Source organism: Moschus berezovskii, chromosome 10 (assembly GCF_049115385.1).
Source record: "Moschus berezovskii isolate FMDL1 chromosome 10, NW_MosBer_1.0, whole genome shotgun sequence".
In the NCBI taxonomy this organism is placed as follows: domain Eukaryota; kingdom Metazoa; phylum Chordata; class Mammalia; order Artiodactyla; family Moschidae; genus Moschus; species Moschus berezovskii.
The window spans coordinates 87,686,020-87,703,209 of NC_142469.1; the positions used below are offsets into that span (position 1 = coordinate 87,686,020).

At 40.3% G+C, this 17,190-nt stretch overlaps 1 protein-coding gene across 2 annotated transcripts in view; it reads left to right on the forward strand.

Annotated features, from left to right (window-relative positions):
- The first annotated feature begins 3,886 nt into the window (after positions 1-3,886).
- Positions 3,887-17,190, forward strand: part of AIG1 (androgen induced 1) — a 278,823-nt gene continuing 265,519 nt past the window's right edge. Inside the window, exon 1 of one of the 2 annotated variants that reach the window (XR_008686926.2) lies at positions 3,887-4,159. Coding sequence is in view for 1 of the 2 variants with exons in the window: in XM_055433558.2 (XP_055289533.1) it covers positions 4,019-4,159 (141 nt within the window). In the remaining variant the exon portion in view is untranslated. The remainder of the gene's footprint in view (positions 4,160-17,190) is intronic. The other variant, XM_055433558.2, reaches the window with a different exon arrangement.

Consider the following 17,190-nt stretch of genomic DNA (forward strand, 5'->3'; position numbering starts at 1 on the left):
CATTTTCTGGTGGCATTCTCTGTGTGTCTCTGTCTCCTTATAAGGACACCATGTTGGATTGAGGATCCACTAGGATGATGTCACCTTAACTAATGACATCTGCAATGACTCTGTTTCCAAAGAAGGCCACTTTCCAAGGTCCAGGAGATTATAGAGCTTTCACATATTTTCTTGGAGGACATATTTCAACCTGTAACATTCCCCCACCTCTTCCTTACAAATGGAGCCCTTATGTGGGGCCTGACCCAGATGGAGGCTGCCTTTCTGCATGGAGAGTTGTATATCTTGTTTCATCAGGCGTCCAACCCAAGCAAGTTGGTGCAGCCATTCCTGACCTTGCGACCAGATCAGCAGTTCTAATCTCACCTGACTGACAAGGGGAGGCTGACAGCTGCCACAGAGGATAAGCGGGGGCCACTCAGGGGCAGGAAAGCAGGGAAGGGCTGAGTGAGGGGCAGGGCTCCAGGGCAAGGCAAGCCCAGATGGGATGAAGACAAGGTTTCAACCCACCATCTTTTCTTTTTAAAGTGTTTTTCATTTGTGAATTTAAAAATATCTGTGTAAAAAAATTTTTTTTAAGTAATTATAAAAAGGCCCATACTGGAGGCTGATTTTCTGAGCTTTGGCCACATGGAAGTGCGCTGGCCAGTGACATAAGGTGGAGGTGTGATGTGGGAGCTTCTGTAAACATTCTTTAACAGACAGCGTACATATGTCCTTTTGACCTGACTTCGTGTTTTCCTTCATCCTACTTCAAGGAATAGGGATGCCAAAGTAATCTCAACCCTTACTGAGGAGGAGGCAGATGGGGTATGATTCTAAAGCAGGCTTGAGAGAGTTCTTTGGATATCCTGGGTAAGATGTGAACACGGCCTTCTTTCAAAATCCCAACCTGCAGGCTTCTAGCTGACTCCGGCTGAGTGACCCTAGCAAACAGTCACCATACCAGTGTGGTGATGGTGGTGTTGGTTTGGCTGACTTAACTTTCAAAAATTTGAACTAAAATGCACCCACATAGGCCATTTACTCATTTTTCATAGATCCAATTTTACCCTATTATCTTACATCTAGCTTTACTTATATATATGCCAGGTCTCTGAATGATTTGGGTTTAAGACCTCTGAAATATTTTTAAAATATCTGTTGAATATTTATTTAGACTAGAGGCTGAAAACTGTGGGGAAAAAAAGACCCCTTGGTGATGAAGGTCTGCCTCTTCTCTACTGCCCAGAGCAAGAGATTTCAAGTTCCAAATTCCTGTATATGGTCCATTCAGCAAAACAAAAGCTCTGTAATTACCCTGACACCCACTGGGGAGAGGAAATTTAACAATAATTTAATGTCATTCTAAAATGCGTTTAGAAGGTTCTCTTACCATTCATTCACCCATCCATCGAAGCAGCTTATAAGAATGCTTCTTCTAACAACACAGTTTCCTCTGTGAAAACAATTCTGTTAAGTGGATTATCTTCAATGTGCCACACTTCCAGGGATATTCTGGCACCATTAAGAGACTGTGGGCTTCCCTGGTGAATCAGGGGTAAAGAATCTGCCTGCAATGAAGGAGATGTAGGTTCCATCCCTGAGTTGGGAAGGTCCCCTGGAGTAGGAAGTGACAATCCACTCTAGTATTCTTGTCTGGAGAATTCCATGGACAGAGGAGCCTGGCGGACTACAGGCCATAGGGTCACAAAAGAGTTGGATACGACTTAGCAACTAAACGACAGCAAAGAGACTGGCACCCCCAGGCCATCTGGTTCTTCTAACATAGTACACTGGTGATGCTTCCAGACAGTGGGGACATTGCAGAGGGGGCAGTTTTTGAGAGGGAAATAACGAGCAGGAAATAACAGGCAGAATGTGAATCTCCACTGAGCCAGCTGCATGGATTGTTGACAGCAGGAAAATGACATCTTACATCATGAAGAGGGACTGGGAAGGTGGATGTGCTGCCAGATGTGCTGGTCTGGATACATTCACATCGAGAGCATTCCTGGCAAGACGAGTAGCTTTGGCAAATTTACCAGCACATCTCTGGGAGTGAGGGGGTGCTTCAGATCTGCGTGAGATTTAGCCAGTGACTTTCGCCTAATCTCAACACTATGCTTTCTGAAGCTTTTCAGTGACTCCCTTTGATGTTCAGAAATCTCATAACTTAGTAGAGCTCTCTATAGCAAATAGAGTCCATTTTTAAACCTGAAGATAACTGTTTCCATCAGCTACATCAGCACAGCTGCTAGTTGCTGCTGTTCTTTTGGCCTGTAAGTAACAACCCTTCCTGGTTAACAGCAAAAAAACAGTCTGGCTAATGAAAGGCACTGGCACTATATTTCACATATAAAGCAATTTTTAAAAAAATCTGTAATGAGCATGAATTATTGGGAAAAAGAGTGATTTTTACCTGCTTCTTAATCTTCCCAATTGCCATCTAGAGCAAAAGATCTCTCCTTGGAAACTCAGTCCATAATAAACACATGTATGTGAACAAATATACACATTATTTTGCCAAAGGATGACTTCTTTGGTTTTTGAGCCACAAATAATCCCTAAAAAGTGATTTTCTCAACGAAATATGCAGTCATTACAGTGTATTTATAGTGATTAAAAATCTTTATTAGGGACTTATTTAGATTTTCAAAAGATCTACTTTTTAATTTTGCAATTTTATGACCGTGGAGCATGGACACACACTTTTTAAAAAATGTACCAAACTTCTACATGAAGATAAAATCAGGCTTTGTCAATAATGAATAGTTTTATGCTAGTAGAATCTTCTTGACTAATCTTGATTTGGGGGACACTATAATTTCTATTAGCATAATTATAAGGCCAATTAGAAAATATATACTGGATTTCTCTATTTTGGTTAAGAGCTCCGTTGGAAAAATTCAGGAAAACATTCATGAATTGCTACTTCACCTCCAGCACTCTGCTCACCCTGCCCCGACTCCACATTCTCTGACTCAGAGACTATTTGCAGAGGACACCTGTTTCAAATGTACCAACAGGAAATACCTATGTTGTCTTCTCATAATCTGATGCTGCATCTGGTTAGCTGAAAAGTGACGCTGCCCACGGACTGAAGCAACTTCAGTGTGACAGCATTTACTGGAAGGCGGAAGGAATCCAGTTTATATTTATTTTCCTTCTATTGAGACCTGGCATTGTAGCATAAGAAAAAATAAATAAAGAAAAGGGCAAAACCAGTTTAACTCTCCAAAGATTAGTATTAAATTATATACAGGAATTTTACATCCAGACTCAGTATGATTTGCCCTTAATGCATAAAGCTGTTGTCTGACAATGCTTGCTTTATAACACTTTATTTATAAACTTTTTGTCCAGTCTGTCTTGTTATATATTGACAGGATATTTATTAATATAAACCTTCAGTGGTAAAGTGCAGGGCAGTCTGCCCACTGGAATTTCACAATGATTAACGGTAGTCTAACACTAAAATTCCAACTGGGTCCAAACGCAAGCAAGTCACAGGGGGCGGGTGGGATGCGCGGTGGGCGAGGGTTCACACCCCACGTGCGCGCCTCCGACGGTGCCACTCGGCCGGCAAGTCCCCGAGCCGGGCCGTTGCTCCACACTGGGGTCCGCTCCTTCCGAGCGGGGTTCCAGGCCCCGGTGCCCGGCCCCGCGCCAGCCCAGCCCGGGCCGCGCTCCGTCTTCGGCCGGCAGACGCCGCGGGCCGCGCTGCCCGAGCCCCGGCCGCCCTCGGAGGCCGCCCGCCCGCTCCCGGGCCTCCGAGGCGGCGCCCCCGGCCAGGTCTCTGGGGCGGGTGAAGGCAGCAGCAGAATGACGGAGATGACGCAAGAGCTGACGCCACGCCGCCCCCGCGGCCGCCGCCGGAGCCCGCACACCCGCCCCGCCCGCGCGGCCGCCCGCGCGCGCGCGCTCGCGCCGGTCCCGCGGGGCGCGCCGCCTGCTCCTGCCCCGCCCCGCGCGGGGTTCCCTCGGCGCCCTCCCGCGCCCGGCGCCGCCCTCCCCGCCGCTCAGGCCTTTGGCGAACATGGCGCTTGTCCCCTGCCAGGTGCTGCGGGTGGCCATCCTGCTGTCCTACTGCTCTATCCTGTGCAACTACAAGGCCATCGAAATGCCCTCGCACCAGACCTACGGAGGGAGCTGGAAATTCCTGACGTTCATTGATCTGGTAAGGCCGCTCCCCCTCCCCTACCCCGTCCTCCCCGCACCCGGAACCGGCATGTGTTTGTGGGTGCGCCGGCATCTGCGCGCGTGCCGCCGGCATCCAGCCGCGTCCTCGCTTCTTCCCCAGTGACTGCGTCTCCAAGGCCCCGCTGCCCCCGCAGCAGCACCTTCGGAAGCACCCAGCGTTACCTGGTAGCTGGGGCACAAGTGCAGATGGGTCGCAGCCAGGTGGTGGGCTCTGTGGAGGGGAACACACACCTGCTTCTAAGAGGTGCCTTGGAAAGATTCTCCTCTTAGCAAATGGATCGGACGACCTTGATCAGGAGCGGCGGGAGACCCATTCGACCCCCAAGATGCTTTCCAGAGCACCCACCGTGGGATCAATTTGCAGCAGCTGCAAAACACTGGATGTCTTCGAATGACTTGGAGCTTCCTCTGAAAGGACCAGAGTCCTCCTCACAAAGAAGAGAAAGCTCAGAAAGAAGAGAAATCGCCTAATAAAGTTGTCTTCCTTGTATCTTTTTTTTTGCCCCTTGTCACTAATTTCCTTCCAAACTTTGTCCTCATAAGCATTAGAAGAGAAAGATTTTCCAAATGTATTCTCAGTGTGACGCTACACTTCTCCCTATCTTACCGTGTAAAAGTTCATAGTAGTTTGCATAAGCAACTCCTCTGTTGACACAACATCTTGGCCTTGGAAGTTGTAGTTTGTTCCCTTTTTTTTCTACAGCTTACCACTTCTGGCACTAAAAGGGCCAGAGAATCAGCCTGAGCATAAGACTCAATAAGGACATGGGTGGAACCTAGGAACTTCAAGGTGATAGGTGACTAAGACGAGCTCAGACACACACTAAAAGATGGTCAAGTATGAACAGAGAAAACAAAAGCGAGAAGTTCTAAGGACTAGAGAAAATGTAGAACCTAGTAAATCGGTCGCCAGAACTACAGCTACAGGAGGTTCGCTGCACAAACGAGATTGTAATCTCTTACTGTTGACCCTTCATTTTGATGAAGAGGACTTGATACCTGTTTCGAAACACTTCCAAAGGCTGAGGATCCTTCAAAGAAATGCAGTCAGCGGGAGTTTTGTGTAGAAATACCATTTTAAATTTGTATCTTGTTAGATATGTTCTGAGAGGAATTTAAATCATTTTTTTCTCAGCACTCTCCAAACTGGGCATCAAGACTGCCCAGGACATAGTGTTTCAGGGGTTTCAATTTTCAGTTCCTCAACTTGCAGCTCTTGAAACTGATCTGCCTCTGAACATGGCTATTCCCACCAGTTCTCCTTTCTTCTGCCCCATTCATCCAAGGCCCAAGCACGTGACAAGGCCCTGTGCTGTATTTATCTGTTCCTTTTAGCTTTCAAAAGATAGACTGGTGTCACTAGAACTATCTTCATATTTGCTTGAAAAACGAAGTCAGACTTGTCTTGACAGAAAGTCGTCTTGGGTTGATTAGCTCATCCATGGGCCCTACCTTTTCTAATCTTCCATAGACTCAGTGAAACCTGCAGTCCTGAGGTTCTGATAAATACGGACCAGAGCATTAGAAATCATGTCCCCTTTCAACTGTGCAAACTTAGTTTAAAAACATTTAGATGTTATTTAAAAATATGTGCATAGATGTTCAGAATTCTTTTTCACTGGCTATATGAAGAAAATCTGTCAGATCACCACCTTATCCTGTTTTTCTTGATCTCGCTTAGAGCTGGCCCAAGGAACTGCATTAAGTTGATACGCTGATGAAAACCCCACCAGAACCATGGGAGCTGTGAACAGTTCTCAGAAGTATTAGGTGTAATTTTGAGGGCATAGGAGAGAGGATCAGCAGGTGAGAGGGGTAGATATTGAGGGTGTCATTAATCTGTGCAAGAGATGACAACTTCTCACACTGGCATGGCTTACTGTGTGTTACAGAAGACTCACAAGAAACAATGTATCTCTCATAACCTTTGTGTGACATGAAACTTTAGTAGAGCCGACCTGACTCTGCTTAAACTGTCATACAGTTTGTATTTTAGCATTTGGTGATTGGACCTGCCTGTTTTAAATAATGATAATCACCACAAACATGCTTTTGTCTATCAGAATTCAGGCCATGAATTCAAATTTGAAACTTTTACTTTTTTTCACGTTTAGATTCAGTTTGCATAGGGCCTTCAGCCAATCATTCAAACTCTATCTCTGTGGCTTTGGATTGAAATATAATAAATCCTTAGTCGAGAGTTCCTGTGAGAAAGTACAGTCTAGAATATATTCAAAGAAACACTCATGCAAAGTGTTATTCTTCTTGTTATTAGAGATTTAGAGTCTTTGGCGCGTAAGCATTGTACAGCTGTTTAAACAACCAGCCTGTCAATCCATAGTAATTTCATGAAAAGATTAGGCTACTATAATTTACTCATTTAATTTCTCATTTTTTTGTGTATTTAAGAAAATAATAAACATTATTACTTCGGTGCTTTGGACATTTTTAATGATTCTAAACCCATTTGAGCAATTCTGAAAGAAGATTTAGTTTCTTAAAACTTCAAGGAAAAGGCCCTTTTTGTAGCCAACTTAGATCACAGAAAATCAAGACGTTTATCCTGGTGGTCACACTCTGATTCCGTGATCGGTGGCATCAGTTTACCAAAATGTAGCTCAGAAATTTCAGGCAGCAGGAGAATATGGTTATGCAGCAGTGGCCATTCCACCCGTATCTGTATCTTTCTTTGAGTATGAGAGTTATCCCAATAGAATCAGAGCTCATGGCTAAAAACTGAAATGCAAGTTATTGCTATCAGTAATCTTATCCTATACTTGTTATTCCCTAAGAGCTTCGTTTCCTAGAATCAAAGAACAGTGAGAGAACTAAACGTGCATCAGGAAAATTCAAGTTAGTAAATGGAAATGAAACACTTTGCATGACAGGCAGAATAATAGACCCCCCTCCCGAAAAAAAAAAGTCTACATCCTGATCCTTGGAGCCTGTAAATATGTGAGGTTACGTGGCAAAGGAATTAAGATTGCTAATCAACTGACCCTCAAAGAAGGAGGTTTATCTACAGTTTATTGCAGTTTATCTACGTTACTGCAAGGTTTCTTAAAAGTGAAGGGAGGCAAAAGAGAGGAATGAGTTGGAGGAAGATGTGACAGTGGAAGAAAGTCACAGAGAGATACAACATTGCTGGCTTTGAAGGTGAAGGAAGGGGCCAAGAGCCAAGGAATGTGGGAGGTGTCTACAGGCTGTAAAGGGCAAGGAAATAACCCCTCTCCTAGAGACTTCAGAAGAAACACAGCTCTGCTGACACCCTGAATTTAGTCCTGTGAAACCCATTTTGGACTTCTGACCTCCAGAACCATAAAATAATAAATCTGCATTTAAACCACTAAACTTATGCTAATTTGTTGTAGCAGCAATAGAAAGCTTGTACACTTGGCTCTAAAGCCTGTGACCTAAAAAAAAGCCTTAAATGTTATTGTACTTATGCAACAAGATAGTGACTTAGATAGTTCTTTATGTATATTAGACAGGTGGTTAGTTTTAACCAAAATACAGGTTTTTCCCTTCTGCATCTGTGAAACTGCGCTGGGGAGACATACATGTGACAACGGGCAACATAAGAATCTATAAAAGTGGAATAGCTTCGGAAAAACTAGGCCTTTTCTTTACTGTGAAGTATTTTAGAAATTATCATTGTGCATCATGCCATGCCAGAAGGAATTCTCTTAACTGGAAAGAAAAAAATATTGAAGTGACTACATTGTTCAAATATTTTCTTAACCAGTGTTACAGCTGATGAATTTTTTTCAAATGATGTAGATTCATTCACTTATTCACTAATCAAGTAATTTCCCAAGTTATATAATAATTGACCCTCAACATGATAGAAATGAAGAATCAGAATCAAACCAACATAAATAAAAGAAAAAAGAAACTGGATGTTGAGGCCTAAGAGTATTACTGGAATACAGTGGGGGTTTAATAAATGTTTGAATAGATGGAATCTTTCCATGTGTTCAGTAAGTATTCTTTCCTTGTGTGTCCTCCTATAACCATTCAAAATACTGTGGATTTTTGGAAGTATATCAATCAGAATTTTACTGAGCTCTATATGATAGAATGTCTAAACCATGAATGAGAATCAGCTTCTTTGAAAAACAGGAACTGGACATTTGTTATAAAAAATATTATAGACTTTGGATTTAAGACGCTTTGATTTTTAAAAATTGAAACAGGAATGTGATGATCTGATCCCATTTGGTCTAGTTCGTGGTTCTTACCGTTTTGAGGGTTATCATGTCTTGCGTGTGTGCATGCTCAGTTGTGTCCAACTCTTTGTGACACCATGGACTAAGAATACTGAAGTGGGTTTGCCATTTCCTACTCCAGGGGATCTACCTGACCCAGGGATCAAACCCATACCTCCTGTATCTGTTGCAGTGACAGGTGGATTCTTTCTCACTGAACCACCTGGGAAGCCCTGTCATGTCTTGGGGCTCCATTATATTCATATTTCTCCTGTACTGACTTTTCATTCATGCGCAGGCAGAATGTTGGTGAGGCCCTACCTCCTCAAAATGTGGGCTGAGGACCAGAAGTGATCTTATCTGGGAGCCTCCTAGAATTGTGGAACCTCCGGCCCCACCCCAGACTTTCTGAATAAGCATAAACCTGTTAATAAGATCATTCTGTGATTCTTTTGCTCATTCCAGTTTGAAAAATACTGCTCTCGGCCACAGTTTCTGTTTTGTCATTTACTATGGAATAGCTTGTAGAAAACAGCCTTCATATATTAATTCTGCCTACTGTATTTAAAACATTTAAGCATACTTCAAAATATATTTAATTGTGTCACTTTTATTGTGACATGGTTAAAGCGATGTTGTAAAAAAAAATGACAACCTTAAGAGAAAGAGAAAAATGTGTATTTGGCACCAAGGGTAGGCTGTTTGTTGCAACTGAGAAACAAATTTGGCTAATCTTCAGAGAAACCAAGTGAAAAAGAACACATGTTTGATTGCATTGTCTCTACTGTTGGAATAAAGGAAGCATAACAATTTACCAGGAAAAATACAATTCTTTCCAGACAACTGACTTTGCAAGGTTCTTTATCACTCAGCTAGTCATATAAATGACCTTGGGTAGCATAGCAGATAATGCCTTTGATTATTTTCTAGCAGATTATCTATGGAAATATTCTTATAGTTTATTTTTTTAATATTATGATTTTATGAAAGCCAAAGACATTTCTGTTTTGACTGGGTGAAGGCATTTTTGCAGAGGTTTAAGGTAATACAATCTGGGTACTTATTTTTGTTATCTAAATCTGTTTTGCAAAAGAATTTAAGAAAACCACAGAGTGAGCAGGATAAATAAGAGCTCAGATGTGGAAAAGCTTGGGGTGTTCAAAGAACAGGAAATGGTCAAGTATACCTGGAGGATACATTTTTTTCTTTTAGACATGCTAAGAATTTTTGACCTTTAAAAATATTTAAAAGGGAGAATAAACAGCATAAGTATACTGAAGGATGCATTTGAGTTTGTCTTACATTTTCTTATATACTTGTAAGAAAATATTCTTGACTCTAGTCCATGGCTTAATTTCAAATAGGAAATAAAATATCTTGAGAGGAGAGTCTATATACCATTATGTAACTATGATATTTAGCTTTGCCAGTCAAAACCATATAGTGCCATGTGAAGGCCAGTAGTTCATTGAACAAAATTACACAGGTTTGTTTTGTTCAATATTTTACAAAGAGGGTGAAACTGCAATTTTTTTTTCAGTGCAATCAAACTTGACCCTAAATGCATATAAACTTCAAGGATTAAATAATGCTTTTTCCTAACCTGGGGGAAGAATTTTGAGTAGGATACTTTGCACAGAGTTCTCTTCCCTCTCTTTGAAAGTGTTTCTTTTGGATCAAACATAGGCTAGGGGCCTGGATTTGTCAGAGTTGGGGAAATAGTTGATGATATAATCACTCATTCCCTTTCTTAGTTGCAAATGTTATTGAAATTACAGAGTCATCTGACCATGCTGAGGTCACTTCTTTTCCCATCTCTGCCATTCCCTGTGTCTGGTATAACATTTAGCAAAATTGGTAGCTGCTCTTGAGGCTTTCATTTGTTTTTCTGTGTTCCCCTGAAATGTCACATGTTTCTGTGGAAGTGTGAACAATAGTGCAGTTTTCCATATTGAATCAGATGTTCCCGTGATCCAAGCACACTTGGAAAAATCTTACTGCTTAGGAGTCCGTAACAGCATAGCTTGCTTTGTGTCTAGCAGTTTGTGGCTAGACAATTAAAGGGCCCCTGTCTCCTCTGCCTGGTAGTCCTGCCAGAGGACAGTGAGTGCAGGTCTCTCTCTATGGCCATGAGAAGACCCCTGGAGCAGATCCATCATGGAGAGCAGCAAGGTAAGGGATGTTGCTTTGGTAGGGTGGATCAAATAGGCTGATGGAGAATCACCAGAGAAATTGCTGGAATTCACCAGGTGGCAAGAATACTGTCATTTTGAATCTTGAGCAAATGGCATGTGTTCAAGACAGTGCTTTGCTGCTAAGTCACTTCAGTTGTGTCCGACTCTGTGTGACCCCATAGACGACAGCCGTCCCTGGGATTCTCCAGGCAAGAACACTGGAGTGGGTTGCCATTTCCTTCTCCAATGTGTGAAAGTGAAAAGTGAAAGTGAAGTCGCTCAGTCGTGTCCGACTCTTAGCGACCCCATGGACTGCAGCCTACCAGGCTCTTCTGTCCATGCGATTTTCTAGGCAAGAATACTGGAGTGGCTTGCCATTGCCTTCTCTGAAGGCAATGCTTTAGAAGCATGAAATTCTAAAAAGTCATTGAGATAATGGTTTAGCCCTTCATGTTGACTTTATATTTAGACCTGTCAGGATGTGTTATAACTTAACAATTTAATTTCAGATTAACACATAGAATTCCAGAAAATTTGTACATTCTGTTGCATAGAATTCCATGGCCTGAATGCATACTCAGTCATGTCCAACTCTTTGCAACCCCATGGACTGTAGCCCACCAAGCTCCTCTGTCTATGGGATTATCCCAGCAAGAATACTGGAGTGGGTTGCCATTTCCTCTTCCAGGGAATCTTCCCAACCCAGAGATCGAACCCATATCTCCTTTGGCTCCTGCCTTGGCAGGTGGATTCTTCACCATTGAGCCACCTGGGAATCACGTAGCCACCACCACAATCACTTAAAAATATTAGAATATTTTCCTGTGATATCCCCTTATAGTCAAACCCTCCCCCTGAATCTTAACAACCACAGGTTTATTTTCTATCCTTATAGTTTTTCTTTTTCTAGAAATACATACATACATATATATATATATAAAGCATATGGTATATAGCCTTTGAATCTGGCTCTTTTCATTTAGCATAATGCATTTCAGATTTGTTCACGTTGCTGTGTGTAACCATAGTTTGTTCCATTTTAATGCTGAGTAGTATTTCATGGCGTTGATATATTGCTTTGTTGATTCACTGATAAATTAGAGTGCATTTGAATTTTTTTCTAGTTTGGAGTGATTGTAAGAAAAGCTGCTGTAAATATTTGCACAAGTTTTGTATGAACATGAGTTTTCATTTTTTCTGGGAGTGGAATCACTTGGTTATATAGCAATTATATGTTTCAATTCAGTTCAGTTCAGTCGCTCAGTCGTGTCCGGCTGTTTGCGACCCCATGAATCACAGCATGCCAGGCCTCCCTGTCCATCACCAACTCCCAGAGTTCACTCAAACTCATGTCCATCGAGTTGGTGATGCCATCCCACCATCTGATTCTCTGTTGTCCCCTTCTCCTCCTGCCCCCAATCCCTCCCAGCATCAGAGTCTTTTCCAGTGAGTCAACTGTTCTCATGAGGTGGCCAAAGTATTGCAGTTTCAGCTTTAGCATCAGTCCTTCCAGTGAACACCCAGGACTGATCTCCTTTAGGATGGACTGGTTGGATATCCTTGCAGTCCAAGGGACTCTCAAGAGTCTTCTCCAGCACCACAGTTCAAAAGCATCAATTCTTCGGTGGTCAGCTTTCTTCATAGTCTGACTCTGACATCCATTAGCTTGATAAGAAACCGCCAAACTGTTTTCCAGAGTGGTTGCGTCATGTTGCACTGCTTCAGCAATTCATGAGAGTTCCAGTTGCTGCGTGTCCTCGTCTGTGTATGGCATTGTCAAGCGTCTTCTACTTTAGCTGTTCTAACTGGTGTACAGCGTTATCTCATTGTGGTTTTAATTTGCATCTCCCGCATGACTAATGATGTTAAGCCTCTTTTCTTGTACATCCTTATCATATATATATCTTCTTTCCAGGTACTTGTTCAAATCTTTTGCCCATTTAAGAAAAGATTGTTTTATTATTGTTAAGCTTAGAGAGTTTTTGTGCATGCTAAATAGAAGTTCTTTGTCAAATATGTGGTTTGCGAACATTTTCTCGCTATCTGGGGCTATCTTTACATTTTGTTAGTAGAGACAGTCCCTGATTTACATTGGTTTAACTTTATGGTTTTTTGATGGTATGAAAGCATTATACATTCAGTGAGAGTGAAAGTCGCTCAGTCGTGTCCAACTCTTTGTGACCCCATGGACTATACAGTCCATGGAATTCTCCAGGCCAGAATACTGTAGTGGGTAGCTGTTCCCTTCTCCAGGGGATCTTCCCAACCCAGGGATCGAGCCCAAGTCTCCTGCATTGTTAGCAGATTCTTTACCAGTTGAGCCACAAAGGAATCCCTCATTTTACTTATAAGTGAGCAGTTATGGATGATCAAGGGCTCAGACTCTCCTCTAGCAGCTTCCTTTGCTTAAGCAGAAGGGAAAAAAGGAAAGGAGCACTCTCATAAAGAGGTGGATGTCACCAGAGTGAACCCCACCATTCTGGATGTGAGCCCCGTCATTCTGGATGTGAGGCCACTTGGAAATACAAGCAAGCCCGAGGGGCTCAGAGCATTGTCTGGGACAGGAGGCAGGTAGTTAACATCTAGGAGCAGAGTCAGGAAACCAGCATTCATGTCCTGTCTACTCTGTGCATTGACAGCAGAAGCCAGGGCAAGATGCTTTACTCTGCCGACCCTTGCTTTATTTATAAACATGGGATTGTGCCTTTCTCAAAGGATGCAGGCAAGATTAAATGAGATGTTACACATTCAGTAGAAATTGTAATTCCAGTTTTCAATTTTGATCTCTTCCTGGGTTAGTGATATGTAGTATGATATGCTCTTGTGATGCTGGGTAGGATAGCAAGCCTCAGCTTCCAGTCAGCCATGGGGTCAGGAAAGCAAACAACTGATGCACTGAAAACCATTCTGTATCCACACAGCCATTTGGTTTTTCACTTTCAGTAGATTTTTCAGTAAATTACATGAGATGTTCAACGCTTTATTATAAATTAAGCTTTGGGTTAGATTATTTTTCCCAACCGTAGGCTAATGTAAGTATTCTGAGCACATTTAAGGCAGGCTAGGCTCAGCTGTGATGTTTGGTAAGTTGTACATATTAAATGCTTTTTCAGCTATGGCATTCTTTTCACCTTACCATGAGTTTGTCATGGTATGGATGCACCACACTTTGTTTAATCATTCATCCATTGAAAGTAATCTGGCTTTTTTCTACTTTTGAGCTATTATGTGTAAAGCTGCTATGAAAACTCATGTACAGGTTTTTATGTGAACATGTAAGTTTTTATTTCTCTGGCATACATGTCCAAGAGGGCAATTTCTGGGTTTTATCATGGTTGCAATTTTAGTTTTAAAAGAAACTAACCAGGACCACAGAATGGCTATACCATTTTACATTTCCACCAGCAATATGCGAGTGATACGGTTTCCCCTCATCTTGCCAGTTATATAGTGGTGTCAATATTTTGAAATTTTGGCCATTTTAACTGATGTGTAGTGCCCTCTCATTGTGGTTATAATTTGCATTTCTCAAGTGGCTAATAATCTTGAACATCTTTTCCTGTCTTACTTGTCATGTGTATATCCTTTTTAGTGAAACATAGTATTCTTTTGTTAAATTTTACTTTCTGGTTGTTTATTGTTAGTATATAGAGATATAATTGATTTTTACATATTGACCTTATATCCTGTGAATTTGCTAACTCACTTGTTCATTCTATGAGCTTTGTTGTGAATTTCATGGACTTTTTTTTTTATGTAGACAATCATATCATCTACGAATAGAGACATTTTTCTTCCCTTCTAATCATCATGCCTTTTATTTCTTTTTCATGTTTTATTGCCTTGTCTAAGACTCCTAATATGATATTCATCATATGTATTGAGAGTGGATAGTCTTGTCATTTCACTTTTAGGGAGACTTTTTTTTGCACTTAAGTATAATATTAGCTATAGATTTTTTGCATACCCCCTTTATCACTTTGAGCACAATTCCTTCTATTTCTTGTTTACTGAGAAACTTTTTTTAAAAGTATCATAAATGGATGTTGAATTTTGTCATGTGACTTTAACTGCATCTATTGATATGTTCATATGACTTTTTTCCTCTGAATATTGATTGATTTCTGGATATTAAGTTGATATTGCTTTCCAGGGTGAATGCACTTGATTGTGGTATATTGTCCTTTTTATATATTGTTGAATTTGATTTGCTAGCATTTTGTTGATTTTACCTCTCTGTTAATGAGGAATATTTGTCTATGGTTTTTGGGTTCGTTTTTTTTTTTTGGCCTGACTTTAATAGTACTGTAATGGTTTAGCCTTATTCCTCCTTGATGTTCTGGAAGAAGACTGAGTAAATTTGGTATTACTTCCTCCTGAAATTTGTGATAGAATTTACAAGAGAAAATCACTGAGCCTGGAGTTTTTTTTGTTGAAAATTCAATTTGGTTGATTTCAAGACATAGGACTATTCAGGTTATTTCTTTTCTTTTGAGATGTGGTAGTTTATATCTTTCAAGGAATTGATCCATTTCATCTAATGTCAAAATTCTCTCCTTTTGTTTCATTGTCTTTAGGGTCTGTAGAGATAACCAAAGTTCATTCCTGTTATTGGGAATCTGTATCTTTTTTCTTCATTAGTATGGCTAAGGACTTCTCAGTTTTCTTTATTTTTTCAGAGATCAGCTGTTGGTTTCATTGGCTTTGTCCTATTGTTTTTCTTTTTTTCAGTTTCATCGATTTCTGCTTTTAAACTTTATTACTTTCTCCCTTCTGTTTATTTTGGGTTTAATTGGTTCTTCTTTTATTAGTTTTCTAATGTGGAAACAGATTATTTATTAAATTGAGTTTTTTTCCTTTTATAATATTTAATACTGCTTTAGTTTCATCTTACAAATTTTAATACACTTTATTTTCATTGTCATTCATTTAAAAATATTTTAATATTTCCTTTGAAATTCAAAAAATTACTAAGACTTCATTTTTTTAGAGCAGTTTTAGGTTCACAGCAAAATTGAGGAAATGTAGGGAGGTTTCCTGTATACCCCTTGCCCTCACCAGAGTCTTTCTGTTTTACAATGGGTTATTTAAGCACGTGGTGCTTAATTTATACATTTTTGGCTATATGTCAGATATGTTTCTGTCATTTTTCTAGTTTAATTTCATTCTGACCAGAAATCATTTTCTGCATGATTTCACTTCTTTTAAATTTGTTAAGTTTGTTTTTATGGCCTAGAAGAATATGGACTGCCATGTTAAATATTCCATGTGCACATGAATGTCAATTACATTAAGTTAGTGAATAATGTTGATTGGGTTCCCTATATCTTGCTGATTTTCTGTCTGACTACTCTTATTAACTGAGAGAGGAACCCTGAAGTCTCTGAGTGTAATTGTGGGTTTGTCTACTTCTTGTTTCAGTTTTATCAGTTTTACTTCACATATTTTGGGGCATATATTTTATTAAGTACATGCACATTGAGGAATGCTGTATATCTTGATGAATTATTTTTTTCATGATTATAAATATTCTTCTTTTTCCTTGATAATTTTTCTTGTTCCAAAGTTTGCTTTGCCTGATACAAGCCACTCCAGTACTCTTGCCTAGAAAATCCCATGGACGGAGGAGTCTGGTAGGCTGCAGTCCATGGGGTCGCTACGAGTCAGACACGACTGAGTGACTTCACTTTCACTTTTCACTTTCACACATTGGAGAAGGAAATGGCAACCCACTCCAGTGTTCTTGCCTGGAGAATCCCAGGGACGGGGGAGCCTGGTGGACTGCCGTCTATGGGGTCACACAGAGTCGGACACGACTGAAGTGATTTAGCAGCAGCAGCAGCAGCAGCAACGTAACTTTTCCAATTTTCTTTTGATAAATGTTGGATTGTATATTTTTTCAACCTTTTACTTTTTTATTTATAGTGACATATTTGAAGTGGATTGTTTTGTTGACAACATATTGAGTCTTATTTTTAAATTTGATAATCTCTATACTTTAGTATATACCATGTACATTTAATTATTGAAATGGTTAGATTTAGATCTGCCATTTATTATTTTCTTTTTCTTACCTTTTTTTTTTGTTCCTTCATTCCCCATTTTCTGCCTTCTACTGTTTATTTTTTAATATCCATTTTAATTTCACTATTGGCTATTTGGATCATCTCTTTGTATTATTATAGTTGCTGTTCTTTGGATTACTGAATACACAACTTACTTTACATACTCTAGAGTGAATAGATTACCATTTCAATTAAAACATTCAAGCCTTATCACTTCACTCTCCCCACTTAGTTGTCATATTAAGTACACCCATATAACTTGAGAAATCCACAGGCAGTGGTATAAGTTTTGCTCTAAAGTCAAACGTTTTAAATAACTTGGTTGAGTAAAATAGTCTATTTATTGACCCAGATGTTTACCATTTCTGTTGTTCTTCTTTAAGCCCTTGTGTCCACATTTCCTTCTGATATCATTTCCTGTAAGCCTGAGAATTTTTTTTTGGTATTTCCTTAATATTGGTTCTACTGGGAACAAATTAAATATTTTAGTTTTCCTTAATCAGAGAGTTCCTCCTAATTTTGTTTTCAGTCCTGAAAGATATTTTCACTGGGTATAAAATT